The sequence below is a fragment of the Fundulus heteroclitus genome, chromosome 1 (genome assembly GCF_011125445.2).
Source record: "Fundulus heteroclitus isolate FHET01 chromosome 1, MU-UCD_Fhet_4.1, whole genome shotgun sequence".
Lineage (NCBI taxonomy): Eukaryota > Metazoa > Chordata > Actinopteri > Cyprinodontiformes > Fundulidae > Fundulus > Fundulus heteroclitus.
In genome coordinates, this window is record NC_046361.1 from 40,147,870 (window position 1) to 40,170,272 (window position 22,403).

General features: G+C 40.4%; 1 protein-coding gene across 1 annotated transcript in view; it reads left to right on the plus strand.

Annotated features, from left to right (window-relative positions):
* LOC118564527 (C-type mannose receptor 2-like) overlaps nt 1-21,398 on the plus strand; it is a 36,194-nt gene extending 14,796 nt beyond the window's left edge. The window contains exons 3-5 of the mRNA XM_036142894.1: nt 16,778-17,155; nt 20,158-20,258; nt 21,085-21,398. Of these exons, the coding sequence (XP_035998787.1) occupies nt 16,778-17,155; nt 20,158-20,258; nt 21,085-21,198 (593 nt within the window). The 3' untranslated portion in view covers nt 21,199-21,398. The remainder of the gene's footprint in view (nt 1-16,777; nt 17,156-20,157; nt 20,259-21,084) is intronic.
* Nucleotides 21,399-22,403: the final 1,005 nt, after the last annotated feature.

Genomic DNA, 22,403 nt, shown 5'->3' on the forward strand with positions numbered 1-22,403 from the left:
CTAGGTAAAACAGACCTGGGCTTGTACAACACCTGACATTGCCAATGCAAATCTAACTGTTTTGAATCCATTTGACTTGCCAGGGAAAGAGGATGTCATATGACAGAAAGAATTATAAAATGTCAGAAAAAAATAACAAATTGTTTGTTTTGCCTTAGCTAAACATGTACCTTCACAAACTGATGGATCAGGGCGATAAATCTACCAGGATGGATAAAGTTGTTCTGTGCATCATCATCATCATCATCATCATTGTTGCTTCATCATGTAACTTCTTGCTAACTGTTGCTGAAAATATCACATTGGGGAAAAAGGCTTTTGCCTTCCGCACACCCCACAACAAAGCTTTTGAACTTTAAACTGTCGTGAAGCTTACCAATCATAAAAGATCATGTGACTCTTACTTGCCCTGGTTTCCCACAAGAAGGTTGGGTGAATTGTGAGTGACCCTACAGATTCCATACTATCTGTACTCCAGGCCACAACATTTAACATAGTACTTAAAACTTAGGTAACTTTTATTGCTTAATTAAAATACATGATTAATACAAAAACTGGTTATATATTTCCATAACAGTATGTACACCTGGTCTGGTGTTCTGTTAGCTGTGACATCATCAGGGGAGGCAGATCATCCTCTATTACCATCTAACATAGAAAGTACTCCTGGCTCAATGTGAGCTTTTGTGCTTTCTGTGTCTCTGCTCTGTCTTCTCTAACATAGAAAGTACTCCTGGGTCATTGTGAGCTTCTGAGCTTTCTGTGTCTCTGCTCTGTCTTCTCTAAGCCCCAGTGGGTGGAGGCAGATGAGCGTTCACACTGAGCCTGGTTCTGGTTCTGCTGGAGGTTCTCCTCCCTGTTAAAGGGGCGTTTTCCTCTCCACTGTCGCTTCATGCGTGCTCAGTATGAGGGATTGCTGCAAAGCCATCAACAATGCAGACGACTGTCCACTGTGGCTCTACGCTCTTTCAGGAGGAGTGAATGCTGCTTGGAGAGACTTGATGCAACCTGCTGGGTTTCTTTAGAGAGGAAACTTTCTGACCACTCTGTATATCCATCCAGCCTATCTCCAGCATTCAATGGGCGAGAGGCGGAGTACACCCTGGACAGGTCGCCAGTCTGTTGCAGGGCAACACAGAGACACACACACACTCACACCTAAAGAGAATTTATAGAGGCCAATTAACCTAACAGTCATGTTTCCATGCAGAAAGACCCAGGGTCAGATTCGAACCCAGGACCGCTGCAGGGCAACAGCGCTACCCACTGCGTCACTGTGCAGCCCCCAATCTGTATAATTCAATTGAATTTGACTTTGGAAAGAGCCTTGAGTTGACATGTATCATGAATTGCCACTGTATAATTAAAATCGAATTGAATAATAACACAGCAGTGTTGTACTGTTCTTTGCTCCATCAGTATCAATAGTTTTACTCCATATTCTTGCTGCAGGTGTTACTGGTTCCTGCCTGTTGTACAACAGAGAACACAAGTATGTTTTTGGACTGAACTGCTTTGTTCTGAGACATTTTAAAGACTTCTGAAAGAACTTAAGGAAAATTATTTCTATCCCTTCTGTAAAGAAATACTAAAGTTCCCTCCTGAACTTTTGGGTGCTGGGTTGATTGACAGATCAGAATCATACTGTTATTTCTCCACTCAGCCTCCTTCCATTCTGACAGGTTCGATTCATGCTTTAGGAGACCAATGCTAAAGAAGGTTATTGATACACGTTTTAACAGCATGCCACCATGCTTACACTCATAAGCCCAGTAGATCACCATGTTCTTACAGGGTCAGCTCACAACGTTGTCACAGATGCTTTCCAATGAGCAAGTAAAGTTTGTTTTCTGTGGTTTAGGCAAAAAAACAACAACTATAAAATCAAATCTGTTACCTAGGATGAGAGCTCCTATTGTTTGGACCTAAACCAAGAGGTACGTCTTTTGATAAATATGAGAAAAGGGTTAAAGGTCAGGTGGAGCAAGGTGGTGTCACAATGTCGGGTCAAATGGTGACATAGTACTGTCATAGTTTGGTCAACAGGAACTGTGTCTTGTAATTATTTCAACAATCTGAAAGAAACAGAAAATTTTCTTAGACATAATAAAAGCCTATTTCTATAACAACACAGTGACTAAAACGTTAAGTTAATTAAACAAAGCACCAATTGTGACCTAGGGCTTCATTTATAAGGTATTTCTACACATATAAACGTGCCGTACAATGTGTAACACAATTCGGGATTTATAAAAATTAGCACTGCCTGAAAATGTGCCTTTTCAAGAGCCTTCTGAGGAAGACAAAGCTTAATTTTATTCTTCAACCTCAAATGATAAAAGCTACAATGAATGACTGCACTGATCTCCTTGAAAAATTTTAAAACAGTGTCAAAAACAACCCTAATATTTGTGACAGTCACAACCAAATGTCAAAAGGGCTGGTAGCAACATTACCTCCAGTCTGCAGATCAGACTGTTGTTGTTTTTTTCCCCATGAAAAAGTATAAAACTTCTGCTGTTGTTTAATGTAAATTCAACAACTCTGCTAATGTCAGAGAGTTTCTACTTTGAATAAAGCTTGGTGCAAATAAACACACGTCATGATCAGATTCAGAATCCATGTAGAGCTGTGTCTCGACTGCACAGTTATGGTAACGTTATGGGAGCATGTAGATATTCAGTAGGAGGGGACCAAGGATGGACCCTTGGGGAACCACACATGTGATTTTTGAGATCTCTGAAGTAAAGTTACCTATTGACACTAAAAGTCCCTGTCTTTTAAGTAGGTCGAGTGCTGTATCACAAAAGTCGACCCAGTTTCCCAGGCGCTATAACAGAATGGAGTGATCGACAGTATCAAATGCTTTACTGAGGTCCAATAGAACCAGCACTGTGGTTCTTCCACAGTCTGTATTTATATGGGTCATTAAACACCTTGATAAGGGCTGTCTCTGTACTATGGTGAGCACGGAAACCTGACTGGAAAATATCAAAGCGGCTGGTCATAGTAAAGGTGTTTAACTGTTCAAACACAGCTTTTTCAATAATCTTACTGATAAAGGGAGGTTTGAGATGGGCCTGTAGTTCTGCAGAGGTAGTTTGTATAAGTTTTCTTTTTCAACAGTGCTTTGATTATTGCTGTTTTTAGGGCTTGAGGAAATACACCTAACAGAAGGGATATGTTAATTATCTGAGTCAAAATCAGACATCATGAGAGGCAAAACTAGGTAGGTAGGTAGAATATTGAGGCAGCAGGAGTGGTAACTTAGTTAGTGTACACTTTCTTCTAAGCTTTTGTAGGTTATCTGAAAGAACTGGGACATTTTATCAAAATCAGTTCTAGTTGGAGACAACTTTGGTGCTAAACTTGATATGAATCTTTTCAATTGTTTCAGTAAAGAAGTTATCAAATTCATTGCAGGCCCCGGTAGAATGGAATTCAGAAGCCAAAGACACAAGGGGGTCTCATCAGAATCAGAATCAAGTTTAATCGCCAAGTAGGTTTGCACTTACAAGGAATTTGACTTGGTATTGATGGTGCAGACAAAAAATAAGAATACAGTAAAATAAGAAGTAAAAGGATATATACACGGAAGCTGTATACACTCAGTAAACTGTGCCTCAATGTAACGCAGAAGCTTGTAAGTCCTGAACGGGGGAGAGAGAAAGTGTCCAGATTCACAGGCGGCTCTTGGCCTTGTTCATAAGGCTGGTAGCAGATGGGAAAAAACTGTTCTTGTGGCGTGAGGTTGTGGTCCTGATAGACCACAACCTCCTGCCAGAGGGAAGTGTCTGAAATAGTCTGTGACTGGGCTGAAGGGATCAGCCACAATCTTCCTGCACGCCTCAGAGTCCTGGAGGCGTACAGGTCCTGGAGAGATGGAAGATTGCAGCCAATCAGCTTCTCTGCAGACCGGATGACACGCTGCAGTCTGCTCTTGCCCTTAGTGGTGGCACCAGCGTACCATAACAGCATTATCAATGTTTTTGCATATGATCTCAGAGAAGGCATGTTCTTGAACCGGAAAAGGGAAGAGTGCCTCCTCTGGGTTGGGGAGGATGTGCTGCCCCAAGTAGAGGAGTTCAAGTATCTTGGGGTCTTGTTCATGAATGAGGGGAAGATGGAGAGGGAGATGGACAGGCAGATTGGTGCGGCGTCTGCTGTGAAGCGGGCGCTGTACCGATTCGTTGTGGTGAAGAGAGAGCTGAGCCAAAAGGAGAAGCTTTCGATTTACCGGTCGATCTACGTTCCTACCCTCATCTATGGTCACGAGCTTTGGGTTGTGACTGAAAGAACAACTCTCCCTTAGAGATAGGGTGAGGAGCTCCTCCACGTCGAGAGGAGCCAGTTGAGGTGGCTCGGGCATCTGGTCAGGATGCCTCCTGGACGCCTCCCTGGTGAGGTGTTCCGGGCACGTCCCACCGGAAGGAGGCCCAGGGGAAGACCCAGGACACGCTGGAGGGACTATGTCTCCCGGCTGGCCTGGGAACGCCTTGGGATTCCTCCTGAGGAGCTGGCCCAAGTGGCTGGGGAGAGGGACGTCTGGGCCTTCCTACTGAAGCTGCTACCCCTGCGACCCGACCCCAGAAAAGAGGAAGAATATGGATGAATGGATCTCAAAGAAAAAAATTTCACATGCATTTTGAGCTATAAGTTATATCTGAAAGGTTTCTCTTTATAAATGTCACAGTGAACCTGGAGTCTAGTCTTTCACCTCCTGTATTCAGCAGGAGGTAAAAGACTCAACACTCCCTCCTAAGCTTTTGTAGGTCATTGGTTTCGCAAGAATCTCTACAGCAGCTTTAATTAGCAGCTCTACCACTGAAACAGAATGTAAAAGGCATCATGCAAACACCAGAGGCCAGTTTTGTTCCGACAACAGCTTTCATCAGGATTTCCTCTGGTTACAACCAGATAATCATTTCCCCATAATCCTTATTTGACAGAAATGGATAAAGAAATTAAATTGCCAATCCCAGTCAATAACTGATCAGATATCTCCCTGTATTAGTCCTCCCAACAACTTATCTTTTCAGGTGAAAATGCTGCACCCTGAGGATAATGTCAGGTGTTGAAGCCTCTGAAGTCAAGTAGGAAAATTTGCTTAAAATTTGTTTTGTCTATTTAGATGTTATTGGATGTCATTTTTAGAAATTCCTGTTGTGTAAAATGCAAATAGCTTGTCTAAGGTTTTGCCTTTTGAGGTTAAAAACAAGAAGCTGGACTTCTGCAGTCACAGATTTCTGCAGTCACAGATTAGAGACCAGTGAATGTGCAGAAATGGAGAACGTTCTTCGATATATCAGTGCTGCATCAGGCAAGTGCATTAGTTTTTAATTTTAGATATATCATATATCTTGATTTAATTCAAATTTAAACATCTGCTTGACAAACAGAACAATTATTGCACAGTACAGTTTTTCTCTTCTTTATGATGTTAAGTCAAGTTTACATAGTTTCATAGATGTTATTCCTAAAATCGAAAATTTTGCAGAAAGACATTTCAAATGATGTTCCCATCTCTGCTCGTGCAGTTCTGTGCACCGTCTCCGCTCTCTCTGGACGACAATACCATTTCATTCATGACCCAAAAAACTGGACTGAAGCTCAGAGGTACTGCAGAGAACACTACACAGACCTGGTTACCATTGACCAAGATGTCAGAATCATCCTCAACAGAATGGCTGATCAGAGAAACATCCGCTCTTCAACACCTGTAAAGTCACTATTTCTCTCTGTTTCATTGAAGATAAGATCATGCTTATAAATGTTGTGGATTGTTTAACCCTCCTTTCTTGTTGATATTTTTTATATTTCTTTGCTATAAATCAGAACACTTCAACATTTATTTTACATAAACGTATTATTTTATTGCTCAACATTATGGTTAACAAATCAAGACCAAGACACTATACCACCAAAAGCATCGGGTTGCTCGCTTTTTCACATATCCTACCTTGTAGCTATAAAAACTTTAACTATCCTGGGTAGGCATTCATAAATGATTTAGGAGGGTGTTTTTTTATTTCAGATGAACATTTGTGATGTCAGAATCTCACAAACGAACAACACGTAATCTCCAACCTAGGAGCTGTTTACTCGCCTTTATGCTCGATTTTAGATATCTAAAATCTCAGCTAGCTGAAACATTTGAATACAAGTATTTGGAGGGATTGTGCAAATCTTTTAGCTTTATAATGTATATCAATATGTTTATGTTAGAGAAACATCTGAAAATCTTTCTCAATGCATTTTAAGTGATGAAGCATCTCTCCACCCTTAGCAGGCAGAGGGATGATGGCTGAGCAGAAATACCAGGATGAAGGAAAGTAGCAGCACTGAACTGCTAGGCAGATCATGTCAAGTAGCTTTAGCTTCCTTTTAACCCTCTTGAACAACCTGGAGCTTTTAATTTTGCCATTTCAACTTTTTTGTGCAGCCTTAAATGCAAAACAACACATTATAACTGTCAGATACTGAAGGGTGAAGTTGTAATGTGAAAAAGGAGTAGATGCATGCTCTTTTTGCAATATTTTCTTAGAATTCCATAGTCATAAAATATAAATATATCAACCCCTCTACAGTGTGATTTTTTTCCTACTTACCTTGGATCAGATTTGTCTATTTTTCTGAGCCATTCAAAATTATTTGTATCACATTTGCAATGTTAATGACTCTATGGTCTCCATATCTGCAGATTTCTGCAGTACTGGCAACTCCTAACAACTAATTGGAATTTATTCACCCTCCATGCTAAGTGCAAAATGAGGCCTGGGTAAAGCTAAAACCTTTAGATGGTGATTGGTAGAAAACACATTAAAATAAGGTGTTCTATAAACCTTGGCAATGCATTTTATTTCCTATTTTACCTCTGGTGGTGTGTTTGTGGTGGTTCTCCTGCTGGAAGGTGAAACTCCACCCCAGTCTGAGGTCTTCTGCAGCCTCTAATGGGTTTTCTTCCAGGATTGTCATCAATTTAGTTCCATCCATCTTCCCATCAACTCTGACCCATGTCCCCATCCCTGCTGAAAAAAAGGCATTTCAACAGCATGATTCTGCCAACACTGTGTTTCACTTATGAGAAAGTGAATTAACATAATGTGCATGTTAGTGTTCATCCACATGTAGTGTTTTGCATTCAGCAAAAACTTAAAATCTTGGTCTCATCTTACCCCAGCTCTGCCTCTACATGTTAACCGTGCCATGCAGATGACTTGGGGCAAACTAAAACTAGGATTTCTTATTGTTTGCTTTTCAACTTACATCTTTTAAATTTTTGCAGCTCCTCCAGAGTTATCACGTGACTCTTGGTTGTTTATTTGAATAAGGCTCTTCTTGCCCAGCTTGTGTGAATGTCCAGTTGCCTGTAATTTCTCCTTTGTATTCCCCATTTTGAATTAAAGTTGCACACATGGTTCTCACCAAGTAACAGGAAGTTGGATGTGCTCGTTGAGCCTAGACAGCTCTTAGGGGCCGGTTCACAGGGTGGGGACGTCTCAATTGCGTCACTTTTGGTGAATGCTTTAAAGAGTTTATGACACCAATTAACTTCATGCAGTTTGACAACACAATAATACAGCAAGTCAAACTGTGGGGTTTTGGGCGGTTAGAAGTCAAAAAGGCTCACTGTCAGGTGAATATCAGATGTTTGAAATTGCTCTGCAGCAGCAGTTCTGGAAAATCCAGCCACCATGTTGTGATGTCATCGACTGAACAACGAGCTAGAAAACAACGGTGGAGAGGGCTAGCTAGCCTGCTCCTGTACCACTTAAAAAAAGTATTGAAACATTTACTTATAGACAAGAAAGTCTGAACACGTTTGTATGTTGTTTCGCTTTTTCAGTCTGCATTCACACAGCAGAGTGTTGCATGGTGCAGCTTAAACGTTCTAGTCCGTGACAGAACCCTGTTACTGGTCTGTCTGTGAAGCTAATAACAGCTAGCGCTAGCTTACAGGTTTGTTGTCCAGGCGGGTTACAACTTTGTTGATGTACGTGAGCTTTATGTTGCTCTCAAACATCCGTGACATAGCACAGTTATGCTCACGGACTAATTTAGGCATAATTTTGACAACTTTCAGCGTAACGTGCTTACGCTGAAATGCGCTGGGTTAAACCTTACTGGTTGGAGTTACTAATTTACCCCATTCATCCTACCAGGTGGGTTTCATGTTATTCAGTCAGTTGTGAATGCAGCTGTGTAATTTAATAAATCATGCCAGATTAAATGTCAGTTTATAGTCTTGGGTTGTGTGAAATAAATGTCTAAATAAGATGTGAAGGCCTGGGTGGCCCTAACTGTTTTGAAACTTAATGAAGACAAGACAGAGGTAGTGATTTTTGGCAGATCCACTGCTGATTCCCTGACCAGTCTTGGCCCTTTTGCCCAGTATGTTAAGCTGGTTATTACGAATTTAGGGGTTAAGATGGATGCTGATCTTAAGATGGAAGCACACATAAGAACCGTTATAAAATCCAGCTTTTTCCACTTAAGGCAGCTAGCCAAAGTAAAACCTGTTCTTTCCAGACAGCACTTCGAAACAGTGTCCCATGCATTTGTGACCACACGGCTGGATTACTGTAACTCACTTTATACAGGAGTTAGTGATTTATATATTTCCCAGCTTCAGAGGGTACAAAATGCTGCTGCACGCCTTTTAACAGGTACACCTCAGGTCAGCTGATCAGTTGCTTCTGAGGGTCCTAAAGACAAAGTGCAAGCTCAGAGGGGATCATGCTTTTTCTGTGGCAGCTCCTAAGCTATATAATGATTTGCCTTTTAGCATAAGACAGGCCTCTTCACTTGCTATTTTTAAGTCCCTTCTTAAGACCCATTTTTTTTCTTTGGCTTTTGGTACAATCTGAGAGGTTTCGCTTTGTTTTATTGTGTCTGTATACTAATATGTATTTTATATTCGATCCTTTCTATTTTATAATTGCATTGTATTTTATGATTGTGTACAGCACTTTGGTCCTGTTGGTGTATAAAGTGCTTCATAACTAAAGTTGGTATGGTATGGTATGGTATGGTATGGTATGGTATTCCAGCCCAGATTTGCACCTGTATTCTATCTCCTGAGCAGGTACAAAAAAGCCATAAAAGATTAAACAAAAAAAACCTTAAAAAACCTGTAATCAAAAAGCTTTTGAAGTGGACAGAACCAAATAGAACCAGAACAAGCGGAGGCCATGGGAAAGGGGCATTAGACACTGAAATGATGGTGGCACAATTGAAACACGATCAAATGATAGCTTTGAGAACTTACATCAAAATAGTGCTAAAGACTCTGCTAATTTTTCTATGTGATGAGAAAGCCGCTTTCCAACGGCCTTGTAATGTCGATGAAGGGTGTGCTTATTAAAAGACAAGCACTGTGAAAGCCCTAATATGGGCGTTGTTGTGAGGTTTTACTTTTCTGCTGAATATTGTTGCTGCCTCCTATCATCAGCTACTTACAAATCTGATCCATGTGTAATGTCAATAACAGAAGACTCCATAATTCAGATGGGCTACATTAGTGTTTTCAAGGTTTTTATTACCGTAAAAGAATAAGTTCAGGTGTTAGGCAGGAAACAGTTGGGAGCGTTTTCAGGAACCACTGAAAGAAAGAGAGATTGGGGAGTGGCTGAACATTAATCAGAGAGTTGAGATAAACACTGACATAAAGCTAATAACCTTCGCAGAGTCCAGGAATTTGCTCTGGATGCAGCAAGACAAACCTGGGGCTCTGCATGTGTCCCAGAGGTGACAAAGGTAGAATTACAGGGACTGGGTCTCACATACACTGAACCGGGCTGAGGCTAACGTGAAATCTAGAGTCCAGGCAGAGGTCATACACAGTGAGCTAAGGGAGGCAGGATAATACAGAGAGTAAGAAAGAAGAGTGGGTCAAGGAGCAGATCCAAAGGTCAGTGTCCAAAAAGCTGAGGCCAGTAGAGAGTCTGACAAGGGCAGGGCAGAGACAGGAAAAATCCACAGACAAAACTGAGTCAGCAACAGGCAAGCCAGTCATAGAACGCTGGATAATCTACCCACACAAAGCCTTTTAAAGGTATACTATGCAACCGGGGCTGATTTTCCAGAGAGGCTCCCCCCAGAGGGCGAAAGTAAAAGTGCACTGTCATAAAGATGCTCAGCTGTTCTGGTTTCTCCGTCAAGCCAGGCGCGGTTGTTTTGAGCTTAGCAGACAGGCGAACGCAACGAAAAGTGGAAAAAACGGCAGTACAAACAATGACTAACACAGTGAAAGTATGAACGCTATTTTTCTCACGCTGCCGCCTCGCCAACATAAAAAAAAAAATTATAATAATATTAATAATAATAATTTAAAAAAACTCGATATGCTTGCATGTTTATTTGACGTTAAAACGCGGTTCTTTGTTGTTGCTTTCGCGCATGCATATAGTGAATGGCAGAGCAAAAACACATGGAGTTCTCGCCGTAAAGCAAGACCGACTCTCGCGGTCTTGCACCAGACTTCTGAGCCTGTGGGTGCGGACCGAGGGCTGCTGCAATTGCAAGTACGGTATTTCCCCCACAGACCACCAGGGCGGCGGAGAAAACCTTTGTTCGACCTGAAATGACTCATTTAATCATCCAAAACGGTATGGAACACATTAATTAACTGAAAAATGTTGCATAGTATGCCTTTAAGATTCTGGCAGAGACTGGCTGTGAGTGGCAGGTATAAATAGACAGAGACACAGGTGGGATAAATGCAGGTGATGACGACGGTGCAGGTGCAGAGAGAGGTAGAGAGGTAAACTAGTGAGCCGGCCAAAAACACAACACATGAGGGCCAGAGACAGGGAAGCAGAGCAGATGCACAACACCATGTTACAACATGCAGATGATAATTGGTAAGAGCTGTTTGCCTGATATAAATCCTCTGGGTATGACATCTCCAGTTCAGTAATGGATTGGTAGAGTTTTAAAGGAGTCAAAGTCCAGTCAACAAGGAAAAATCAGTGGATCATTACCTAATACTTTTATTGTGATTTAATGAATTTAGCTTTAATCATTAAAAAAAATAAAAGCATAAATTGACGTCTCGATCACTGAGTCTGGAGGCGGCCATTATTGCCCATATTTGGGCATCACATCCTGTGACGTCTCTGTGCTGTGAGGCACTGCACTTTACAAACTAATTCAAGAGGAACTTTTGTACACAGCTGCGATCAACAATTACTTCGGATTTCAAGAGGACTTCGCCATTGAAATTCGCAATAGCTACTGTTGAAGCAACAATGCTCACGTGCATGGCAGTTGGATGTTCCAATACATCGGGTAAAAGTGATTTTTTTGTTGTTATTTCGCCTTTTCCGATTCATGATCCACCACGGGTTCGTCGTTGGATTGCCAACTTGAAGAGGGAGGATTTGCCATCGATCTTCTGGCCAGAGGAAAAACACGTTGTCTGTAGCCAACATTTCGAAGAAGAATGTCTTCAAGTTTTTTATTTTTTATAATGTAGAATTTGCGGGGATATATGTTTACCCGACCAGAGGGGCGGAGTGATATGACACACTTGGAAAGAGTGCTCACTGTTGCGAAGCCCACTTATTTTATGCAACTTTGGTCTTCTTTTTTCTAAAGTTCCTTTTAAATTTCATGAATTGCAGGTTGCAGTTTTTTGGGCTTGTCTCTGAAAGTAAAGTTGATTCTTTGGGTTTCCAAACTAAGTGACGCTGAAATATCCCTCCGCCTCATAACAGAAGGAGCACAGGGTTTCTGCGGGTCACTAAAAATCATTAAAAGTCATTAAATTATTATTTTTTTAAATTAAGACCTTAATGGGCATTAAAAGTCATTAAATGTGATTATCGGTGGCATTTAAAATGCCTTATTATTTTTCTAAAAAAATACGTTCATAAAAACAGTTTCGTCAGATATATTATATCAGATATAACTGATTCCACTTTTTTGCGCGGAACCAAACACGCTGAACTGCTTGCGGTTGATCGTAAAGTCGTTTGTTTTTACAATGTTCAGAAAAGAAGATCGAGGCAAAGAAAGAGCTTGAGAATGGGAAAATGGAAATTTCAACAAAAGTGGGTGGAAAACAAGGAATTCGGGACATGACTGCAGCCTGTCGACGGTAAAGATGGCAAAGGATTTTGCCGTGTTTGTTTATAAAAAGATAAGATAAGATAAGATAGGCTTTATTGATCTCACATTGGAGAAATTCACATGTCACATCGGCTCAGTAATCAGTAATCAGAAGAAGAAGGTGCCAAAGTAGGACAAGGTGTATCAGGTATATACAGTGTGTCCCCGTTTATACAGTGGATCAAAAAGAAGTAGATAAGAAAATGAAAATTAAAATACAAAATATAAATAAGGCAGAAGATGTCTTATGTAACCTTTTCCTTAATTATTTCAAACTCTCCTCATATATCTTCTCTTTCTTTCATATTTATATCATTCTAATATAACTCGTTCTATTGTTCATATTTTCTACAGTAATCACTTTTGCCAGTAGTATGCTTTTGAATTTTAAAAAGTGTAAAATTAAGTTCTGTATGTTAAAATCTTAACCTTGTTATCACTCTCTCCTCCTTTATATTCTACTATCTTCTGATACACTAACGTTTCTTCACACCTCCGCTTATCATCGACCTGCAGGTTGTATTAGCAAGCGACGTCACAGCATTTTCAAATCTCTGATCCTCATTCATCCAAAGACCTAACTATTGGCCAATTTCTTCCCGCATTCAGCATTTACCATGAAATTTATGTTCAGTTTACCCAGACTGTAGGGATCAGTCGATACCCCCCTTTTATTTCAGAAGTTCATATTAAGTTCAGCAATAAATAGCAATCATTATTAAAGCTGCGGCAACCCTGGTGCAATATGGCATCCGCTTGAACTGGTCTATATTTGATTCAGATCTCTTAATCATGCTGACCAGGCCACTCTTTGTCACTCTTGTCATTCAATCGGACATCTCAATGTTTTGCCCAATCGATTATTTCAGGTGTTGTGCAATTACACATGTTAAAGTTATTTAATGTTTAATAGATAACTCTTGTTTGTGGGTATTGTCTGATGAATGTCAGCTGGGAACTGATGTCAGGATGGTAGTTGAGGGGGATAATTCAAGTACTGGCAATCTTTTAACAGCAAACTTTGCACATGTAGTATGGGGAGTGACACATTCTTTTCAGGTTCAAGAATTCATTGACAGAAACAAGATGAAGATCCAGAGAGCATCACTGTGCGTGCTGTTGTCTGGTTGATACTATTTCAAATTAAGGATCCTCTCTGCAGGCTGGTGAGGCTAAACTAAAACTGCTAAGTAAATGAAGATAAAAGAAGCTAAGGAACTATGTACGCACAGACAAAAAGTGGGTGATCATCAACATGAGTTTTATCAGAATTCAATATTCTGATAAAACTGTTCATTCCATGTTCTTCATTTCAAAGAACATGGAATGAGCTAAATAAGCTTAATCAATTCAGAGCTTAATCGATTCAGAGCAGCATTTGGTATGCGTTTGGCCATTCTATGCAGATCCTGAGTTAAGCAAACATAATTTGATAAAATAATATCTTAAAGAAGTGTTACCCGTCTTTCATCCATTCTTCATCTTTTGGTCAATTTGTCTTATAGATCTTCACTTCACTATTCCCAGTTGTCCCTTCACAAACTGGACCTGTCAGCCCTTCAACTACAATTAAGTTTTAGGTATTGATCTCAGCCTAGTTGTCATGATGGCTTCCCTGCCTGCAGACAAGCTCTCGAATTCACAAGATATCACAGTCTCATTTCCCGTATCAGTTATTTCCAAGCGTCAGCTGCTCTCCTCGCTTGGCCACCTCAATTTCGCATGTGCATCATTCCCCAGAGTTGCGCTTTTATTTCCAGGCAGCTCGAGCTCACTAATTCTGTTCCCTCCCCCTCCTTGAACAGGATACTCTGGTTGAGGGCTGCCATTCTGACCTTTCCTTTTGGTCTGGTCTGCTTCTCGACTGGATCGGAAAATATATTTTCTATAATGAGGTCTTTCTGTCTGTAGATATGTTTAAATTTTACGGATGCTGCCATCTGCAGGTTTTGGCGGGTTCTTTAAAAATAGTTGGTTTGCAGATTCGTGGCCTTCTCCCTCATCAAATTACAATTCTTTCCTGTCTGCGAGATCTACCCTAAAGCATAGCTTGCGTCTATGGGGCCTGCTTTGAAGAAGAAGTGCATATCTGCTTACTGTGATTCCATTTCAGTGTTTAAGAATAAAGATCGCTCCTCCTCTTAATCCCTCACGCTATTATCTAGCAAGTAATCGCAATAATATTAGTCTCTCAGCTCGTCATGTGTCTGGCCAATTCCAGACTTTCTGCCCTTTCTCACTATGTTTAATTTGTTCTAAACATACAAATGTCTTAGCTTTCCAAAGATCTTTTCATTACTTCGGAGGGTGCCCATGCCAGCACACTGTTTTCAAAAACATCTAAGAGAACCGTTAGAATCATGTGGCCTTCCATCTAGCGTTATTTCAGCCATTCATTCAGGATGGGAGCTGCGTAACAGAAGCTGTTCGTGGAGCCCCGGTGGCTTCTCTTCAAACAACTGGGTGATGGTCATCATCAGCATGCCTCACATATCCGTTCTGAGCATTCATTCATCTTAGCTGCTAAACGCTCTCTCAGCTTTTAAGGTAATCTAACTTCGAATACTGGTGGTGGATTTGAAACTTATTCATATGTCTCTCCAGACTCCGTATGTTTCACTCTTCCAAATTTGTGTTTTATAACTTATCCTCACATCATTCATCACACTCCTGTAACTCCTCTCTCTATATGGTTATTAGTTCATGCTCCCTTCATCTCGTCATTCATATTGTCATTTATCCTGTCATTCATTCATTCCTGAGCATTCTTCCTTGATGATCTTACCATTCACCATTCATCTCCCAATTCATCTAACTGAACTTATGGTAAGCCTTCGCGGCACTTCTCCTGTATTACTCATCCTGCTGTTCTCTGTTCTTAGTTTTTGATTCAAGCCTCTCTGCCTTCTGAGCATGCAGACGCACTGGCCTCGACCTCGGCGATTTTTTGGGGGAAACATCCATGTATTCATACACCTGCTTATGCATATTAAAGTATTAATGTTTCCTGCTGAGGTCTGAGTGCCAAAGTCTCAAAATTATTTGTATCAAAGAAATTGTTCTAATTGTCTTTCTTTCCGTATGAGTTTTTTAGATTGAAGTCTTTTTATGTCTCTAAAATGTAAAATTAGTATTACTTTAAATTTAAATGCTTAATACCATGTCTATCTTTGTTTAAGAGGTAAAAAATAATAATATTTCGGCATGAAAACGGGTATTTATTTTCAAGGGGACAGATAGGGCACTGGCACTGGCTGAACAGCCGATCCCGCACAGTGACATCACAAACTGCGAGGTGGCAGTACTGTTCTTGACCAACATGGGTGCTCCCATGCATGGAGGAGTTTAAATAGCTTTAATGAAGACCATGGAAAGTTTCCAAGACAATGGTCTACATTTTATGGTCAGAAACTGAATATCCAGGGAACAACAGCTGCTGTGGCGCCGTCACACCAGCTGTTGTTAATCTAAACACTCACACAGGTGGAAGAATGGCAAATACAAAACTGACAGCAAATCGAGCCATATAGCTTAGATAAGCAGCACAGTGAGAAGAAACATGATCACACACATATGAAACTAAGAACTATACACAATATACACATATATCTTACAATTGTCTCTGGTTGCTAACATTTAATAAGAAGGTTAAAACCCTGCTTCAATTGTTTTTTTTAACATGATGCTTGTAAAGTTTCTGCCTAAACCAGAAAAGGTTTAAAGCATAACCACCACAAAGCTGGTAAAATCAACCAAACACTCAGTTATGTAGAAACACATCTGATAAACCTAAATGCTTTCTAAATGTCTGAAGATTCTGCATACTATTAGATATGCATGCTTATAATGTTTTCACAGAGATGTACAAACTCACAGTGAAACTGCCAGGTGACATTCAGCCATGTTTTGATGACAGCTATGTTATATGTCCCACAAAAACTAAAATGCAGACTTTACAAGTCTTTATGGGAGCAGGTGATAATGTAAAGCAGCAGGAGGATAAATATGATTAAACTAGTTCACTAGTAACGGTTAACTCTTTTCAACAGTTCTGGAATGGTTTGTACTACAATGGGGTCAGCTGGAACTGGTCATTGGTAGATAAAGATTTTTACCAATATGATGAGTCAAACTTCATGAACTGGGACTCTGGACATCCAGGCACTAATGAGAACTTTCCAGGATGTGTTATGATGACCAGTTCTGGAAAGTGGCTCCTGCACTATTGTGGCTATTCCTATAAACCGGTCTGCTCCAATGTGACGGGTAAGTATTTGGTTTACTTCTGTCTTTCTGCTTTCTATTTACTTTTTAGTTGCTCTTATAATTATTCTGTTTAGTCATATTAAATGTTTAACAATAGAACTCAACAGCACTTTGTTAACAACAGTTTAACCAGTCTGATATGAGAGGTACAGATCCACTCTAGAAAAGCTTTTTATAAGTCAAACCAATAAATCACAGATATTGTAATTCTGGTATTTTGAAACAATTATAAACTAAATGAAACCAGTGAAATCCAGCCCATCTCGTAAAAGTCTGTCAAATAACTAATTTTGGTCTCACTAAGCAACTATCAGTAAACACAAAAATAAGAGATGAACTCTGTACAGAGCATAAACACTTACTTCCAAGGATAATCCCATCTCTCTTTTATCGTTTTCAGGACAGCATGTTTCATTCGTCTTTATCGACATTTCAATGAACTGGAAGGCGGCTCAGAGTTACTGCAGAGAGCACCTTACAGACCTGGCCATTCCCAGAAACCTGTCCGAGAACGAGAAGATAAGGGCACTGATCCCTGCAGGTGTATCCGGCTGGATTGGCCTTTACAGAGTTACCTGGAAGTGGTCAGACGGAGCCATGTTTATTTGGAGTCCTTGGCTACCAGGCGAACCTGATGAAGTGGGGGAGAAATGCACAGCTACAGTATTTAATTATCGTCATTATTACTCTTCACAACATTACTATTCCTCTACCATTTACGATGGTTACTGGGGAGCCTGGCCATGTGATTCAAGGAAACCGTTCATCTGCCATCATGGTAAGTTATTATTCTGTATATTTTTGCATACAAATGTAATTCATAATAGACAAAAAAAACAATTAATAATAAGAATCCTGATGTGTCAAGCTAAGGTAGAATATTCTTAAAATCTGTTAGAAGGTAGTTTATCCTTGCAGAACATTGGAAAGGTAGTCTTGTGAGGTACTGCAGCTTCACCATTAGTGGCGGCTGGTGAAAAGAAATCTTGGTGGGGCTGGCCAATAGATTTCCCTGCCTAACCCAGTACATGCCATCAAATTAAAAGTCGGAAAATTACTACGATTCCACAATAAGCATTTAATTCCCTTCTCAGAATCAGCAGCTTACAGATACATTCAACCATTTACAGCTATATTAGGTCTTATTTTGGAAAGGAACAGTAATAAATACAACACTAAAATTCACTATTTGTCACCAAAGTAGGCATACACCATACTGTACTGTCATTATCTTCAGCCAAACAGTTTCACAATGACACAATGGGTTTCACGACACAACAGAAACTTGTAACAACCAATTAGTGGTGTTTTGGCGATTCATGGTTGTGGTGGAAGCACATCGAGGTCTTGGGAGGAGCTTGGAGATGTATGGTGGCTCCCTCAAGAGCCAGTGTGGCTGTTGATAAAGTAGGGGGGGGGTAACAATGTTTTCTTTTATTTTAACAATGTATTTTCGCTGACTGGAAGTGTTATAAATGTACTGGACATGCTCAGCCAGACAACTAACTTAAATCTTATTTAAAAAAATTTATGGAAGAATATCCAGCTAAGAACAGTGACAACAAGAGAGCCTAAGTACTTAGAGAGTGGAGAATAACGTAGAACACAGATAACTCAATCAGGGGATTACATGAAGCAGCTAAGGCAGAATGGTAGCAGGGAAACTGAGGGAAACTAATCAAGACTTTCGAGAAGAAGACCTGGGCCCTGTTCTTCAAATGTTGCTTAAAACATCCGAGATCAAATCACGCATCCAAGATGATTTCATCCGGCTAACCTGATCCGGCTAATTGGGTTCTTCGAACACACCTGTTGTTTATGATTAGTATGGCTGGACTGAGTTATCTGAGACAACTGCGCGTTCATGCGTTTGTTTAAAAGGGGAAATGTATCGATAGTAGAAACAATGATCAGCAACGCTGCTATTGGCTGTGCAGCATGGCCAAAGAACGCCCACAGTTTTGCTCCCAATCAGAACACGAGCTTTTAATGGAAGGTTATGCAGAATTTGAGTCATTAATTAAAACGACAGGGAACACCTCAAAGTCTGCTAAATTCAGGAGAGAGGGCTGGCAAAAAGTAGCAGACAAATTAATGCATAAATACTGTCCATGGTAGATGTTTCTATCACTTTCTACAGTATGAATTTTTGCATTTTAATAATTTGATATTACTTGTTCTTTTATGTCAGAGCCTCCACGGGACCCACTAGAATATGGGGACAAGTAAAAGTGAAATACAAGAATATTCTACAAAATGGTAGCCTTTAATTATTATACTTTATTTTAAAAAGCCACTTGTTATCTCAAGAGATCCAAATTTCGGTGTCATTCCTTAGACTCTGGAAGTAAAGGACACGTGCAAACTGGGAATTTTAACAAAAAAAATTCTTTATCTATAAAAAATGAAGTTCTTCCTTTTCCAAGTCATCCACAGTTTACACGGTAAAACTGTATTGCTCCGTGTCTAGATAATCCATCCATAGTTTTTTCTAATACAATATACGGCTCGACAGGAAGCAAGCTTTTCAAAGTAAAACTAAACTTCACAATAAAATGGTCTGAACAAATTTTACTGAATATGATAAAAATAAAAAGCAAACCATCATAAAAAGAACTTAAATATTTTCTATTTATGACTCTAACACCACTCTTTCCTCTTTAAAAGCCACTGTTAAATGATGTTTGTCTGTTTATAACAGCCACCAAGAAAAATCTCTCTAAAATTACACTGTTGCGCTGCGTTGAAGGATCCTGTCTATTGCGCAATACGCGATTAATTCGAAAAGCTCTGCAAATTATTCCTGCGCCTTCCGCAACAGGTTGAAGTCATAAAAATGGACATGGATACGACAGACTTCCCTATCTCCTCCGCTTATAAAGCTGCGATCTAATACTGTTTACATGAAATAAGCCTGTTAAAGGTATACTGTGCAACCGGGGTTGATTTTTCAGCGAGACTCCCCCCAGAGGGCGAAAGTAAAAGTGCACTGTCGTAAAGATGCTCAGCTGTTCTGGTTTCTCCGTCAAGCCAGGCGCGGTTGTTTTGAGCTTAGCAGACAGGCGAACGCAACGAAAAGTGGAAAAAACGGCAGTACAAACAATGACTAACACAGTGAAGGTATCAACATCAGGGTTTCCTGCAGCGCTATCTTGGCGAGGCGGCCGCCGAAGAACTAAACGATCCAAGATCATGCCAAATCATCAACAATTAAGTTCAGCTAACTGAGTTAGCGACGTACGAAGAACGGGCCCCTGTAGTTGTAGAGTGTTTTATCAAGCCCGGTGACGCCAAAGTGCTTTACCATACATTTACTTATTTAGACACACATTCACATGCAGATGGTGATACGCTACATTGTAGCTACAATGCCCTGCCCTGGTGCTACCCTGCCCTGGTGCAGGCTGACAGAAGCAAGGCTGTCACCAGACCCTCTGACTACCATCAGCAGACAGTAAAGGATGATGTGTCTTGTCCAAGGACACAACGACTGAGATGGTCAGAGCAGGGAATCAAACAGAACTCCCAACTACTGTACCATTGTTACAGATAATAAACAGCAAGGAAAAGGTCAAAACACAGACATAAAAACAGAAACCAAAACATCACAGGATGGTATTTAAGGGTTGTGATTATGTAAAGCTAATGGAGATATTTCTATTGATTGCATTCTCTGTCATGATAGAAAAGAACAAATCAGAATCAGGGCAACCACGGAGACAGACAGTTTAGTTAAATAAGATTTTTTGTTAAACCTGCTTCTGAATGTTTGTGTTAAAGACCCTGTGCCTTCCACAAAGCAAGTGGTGAAAGTGAAGCTGGTGGGAAACTCAACTCTGGATCTGAATGACCCTGCTGTCCTGGAAAACCTGCTGAAGGAGGTAAATTACATAAGGAAATCACGTCCAGGTTCATTTAAATAAACCTAGAATGTTTTTGACTTTGTAGATCAGATGATTTTTATTATTATTATTATTTTAAACTTTTAGTATTTGAACTGAAATAGTTGTAGTAGTTTGTAGTCCAACTGTTTTAAATAAAATAGTTCCCATTTTCCCATGTTTTATTTTTTTTAAAATATTTCTACATTTAATTCCAACTTGCTTTTATTTTTATATATTATATGTTTTAATCATGTAAAGCACTTTGCATTGTCTTTGTACTGAAATGTGCTATACAAATAAATATTCCTTACCTTGTCTTGCCTTTTGAATCTGGGCGGATGTAGAAGTGGCTTGTTGAAATCTTCAAATTAGCTGTGTCCCGATACCGACAATGGTATTGGGCCTGATACTAACATCAGGTACTAATACTTGTACTTGTAAAAGCAACTAGATACTCTGAACCGATACCAGTTTTTTTCCTGGGCTTGGCTACGCTGCAACTCAAAGGCTAGACACCACTCTATACCAGGTAGTGGTGCTAATATACCAAGAGGTTGTTACTGACTAACTTTTAGTCGTTTTAGGTGGTCTATGATATTGTTAAGTCCTTTGCGATCTATAAGTACCAAGTTATTAAGTAAAGTATCAGTATTTGGAATCGGGAAGTATCTATACTGGAGTACTCGTACTTGTACTCGGTCTGGAAAAACTGGTATCGGGACACCCCTATAGATCTTCTGGCACATCTAGCTGGTTTTAAACAAATCCAGTAGAACCAGTGGTTTGCGCTTTAAACTCAGCATCAGCAAATTTTTTGTTCCAGCTCAAACAGAAGATGAAGGGGAAGGGCGTGGATACAGAAATCAAACTGAGCTGGAAGAAACAACAGGATGGAAACGTCTTCTACAAGGAGAAAAAGGAGGAGGACCAAAAGTGACTCAAAGACATGTTGATGAGAAGCTTTTTTAGTTAATGTGAAATTCTTTGAAGTTATGTAAAAGCACTCTAAATGTAATATTAAAGAAACAAAATATTTTTTAGGTTTAAGGTTAAAAAACTTTTTTTTATTGCAGCTTTAGTCACGCTTAGAGTTACATCAACACACCAACATTTTTTCTGTTGCTACTCAAAAGCTACCTGCATTCCAGCACGAGTGACAATATTACTCAAACTACATCTATTGTGTTTCGCTTTATACCTGAGTTTTCAGTTTGTTTGATTGTATTTCTCAAGAATAAAAAAATCTTTATATTGATCGTGTGTTATCAAATTTTTTTTGAGACACTGGTTCAGGATGTCATGATTTGTCCAGGTGAGCCGAACACACACCACACACACGGAGCTTAGTTCTGAGTGTTTATAGAAGGAAGGATGGGTTCTGGAGGGAGGAGAACCAGAGTGTATACCAGAATGGAGCCGGAGGACTGGAGGTGCTGAAGGACTGGAGAGAGCTGGAGAGCTGTGGGTGCAGCGTTGAGAATCAGCAGCTCAGCAGAGAGAGTCATTGGACCCAGGTGGCTGCAGTAGGACCAGGAGTGCAGCAGAAAGATAGTCCATAGAACGCTGGGGCTGCAGCAAATCCAGCAGTGCGGCTGAGAGAGTTCTTGAGACACGGGGGCTGTAGCAGGTTCAGCAGGGCAGCAGAGAGCTTACTTGGAGCACTGGAACGCTGGAGTAACAGGGGAAACCAGCAGCACAGTTGAGCGATCACTTGGAGGTGCAGACAGGTCTGGTAACCAGACGTGGGAAAATATCTGGTTGCCAGACTAAGGAGAGTTGATGCTCAGCCAGACGTGGGAGAATCTCAGACTGAAGCATCAGTTGATTGAAGATGGACCGGCGGGACAGGTGTGGGTGATTAGTGGAGTGGAGACAGAGCTGGGTGGAAGATAGAAGGTGCTGGACAGGTTCAGGGTGCAGCAGGCAGAATTACACCCTGACAGAGGATGCACACAGAAAACATAACACACCTTGCTGGAGGGAGGTGATGCTGTATGGTATGCAAAGTTATTCAAATTAATACCCAGCTGGCTGCCTAGTGTTTCCTAAGAAACTTTGAGGCCTGTTTTCTCCATAATCTTCTTTGCAGAGTGCCAATATTCAAATACATTTTGTAGGGCAATTGGCATCAATAACAGTGTT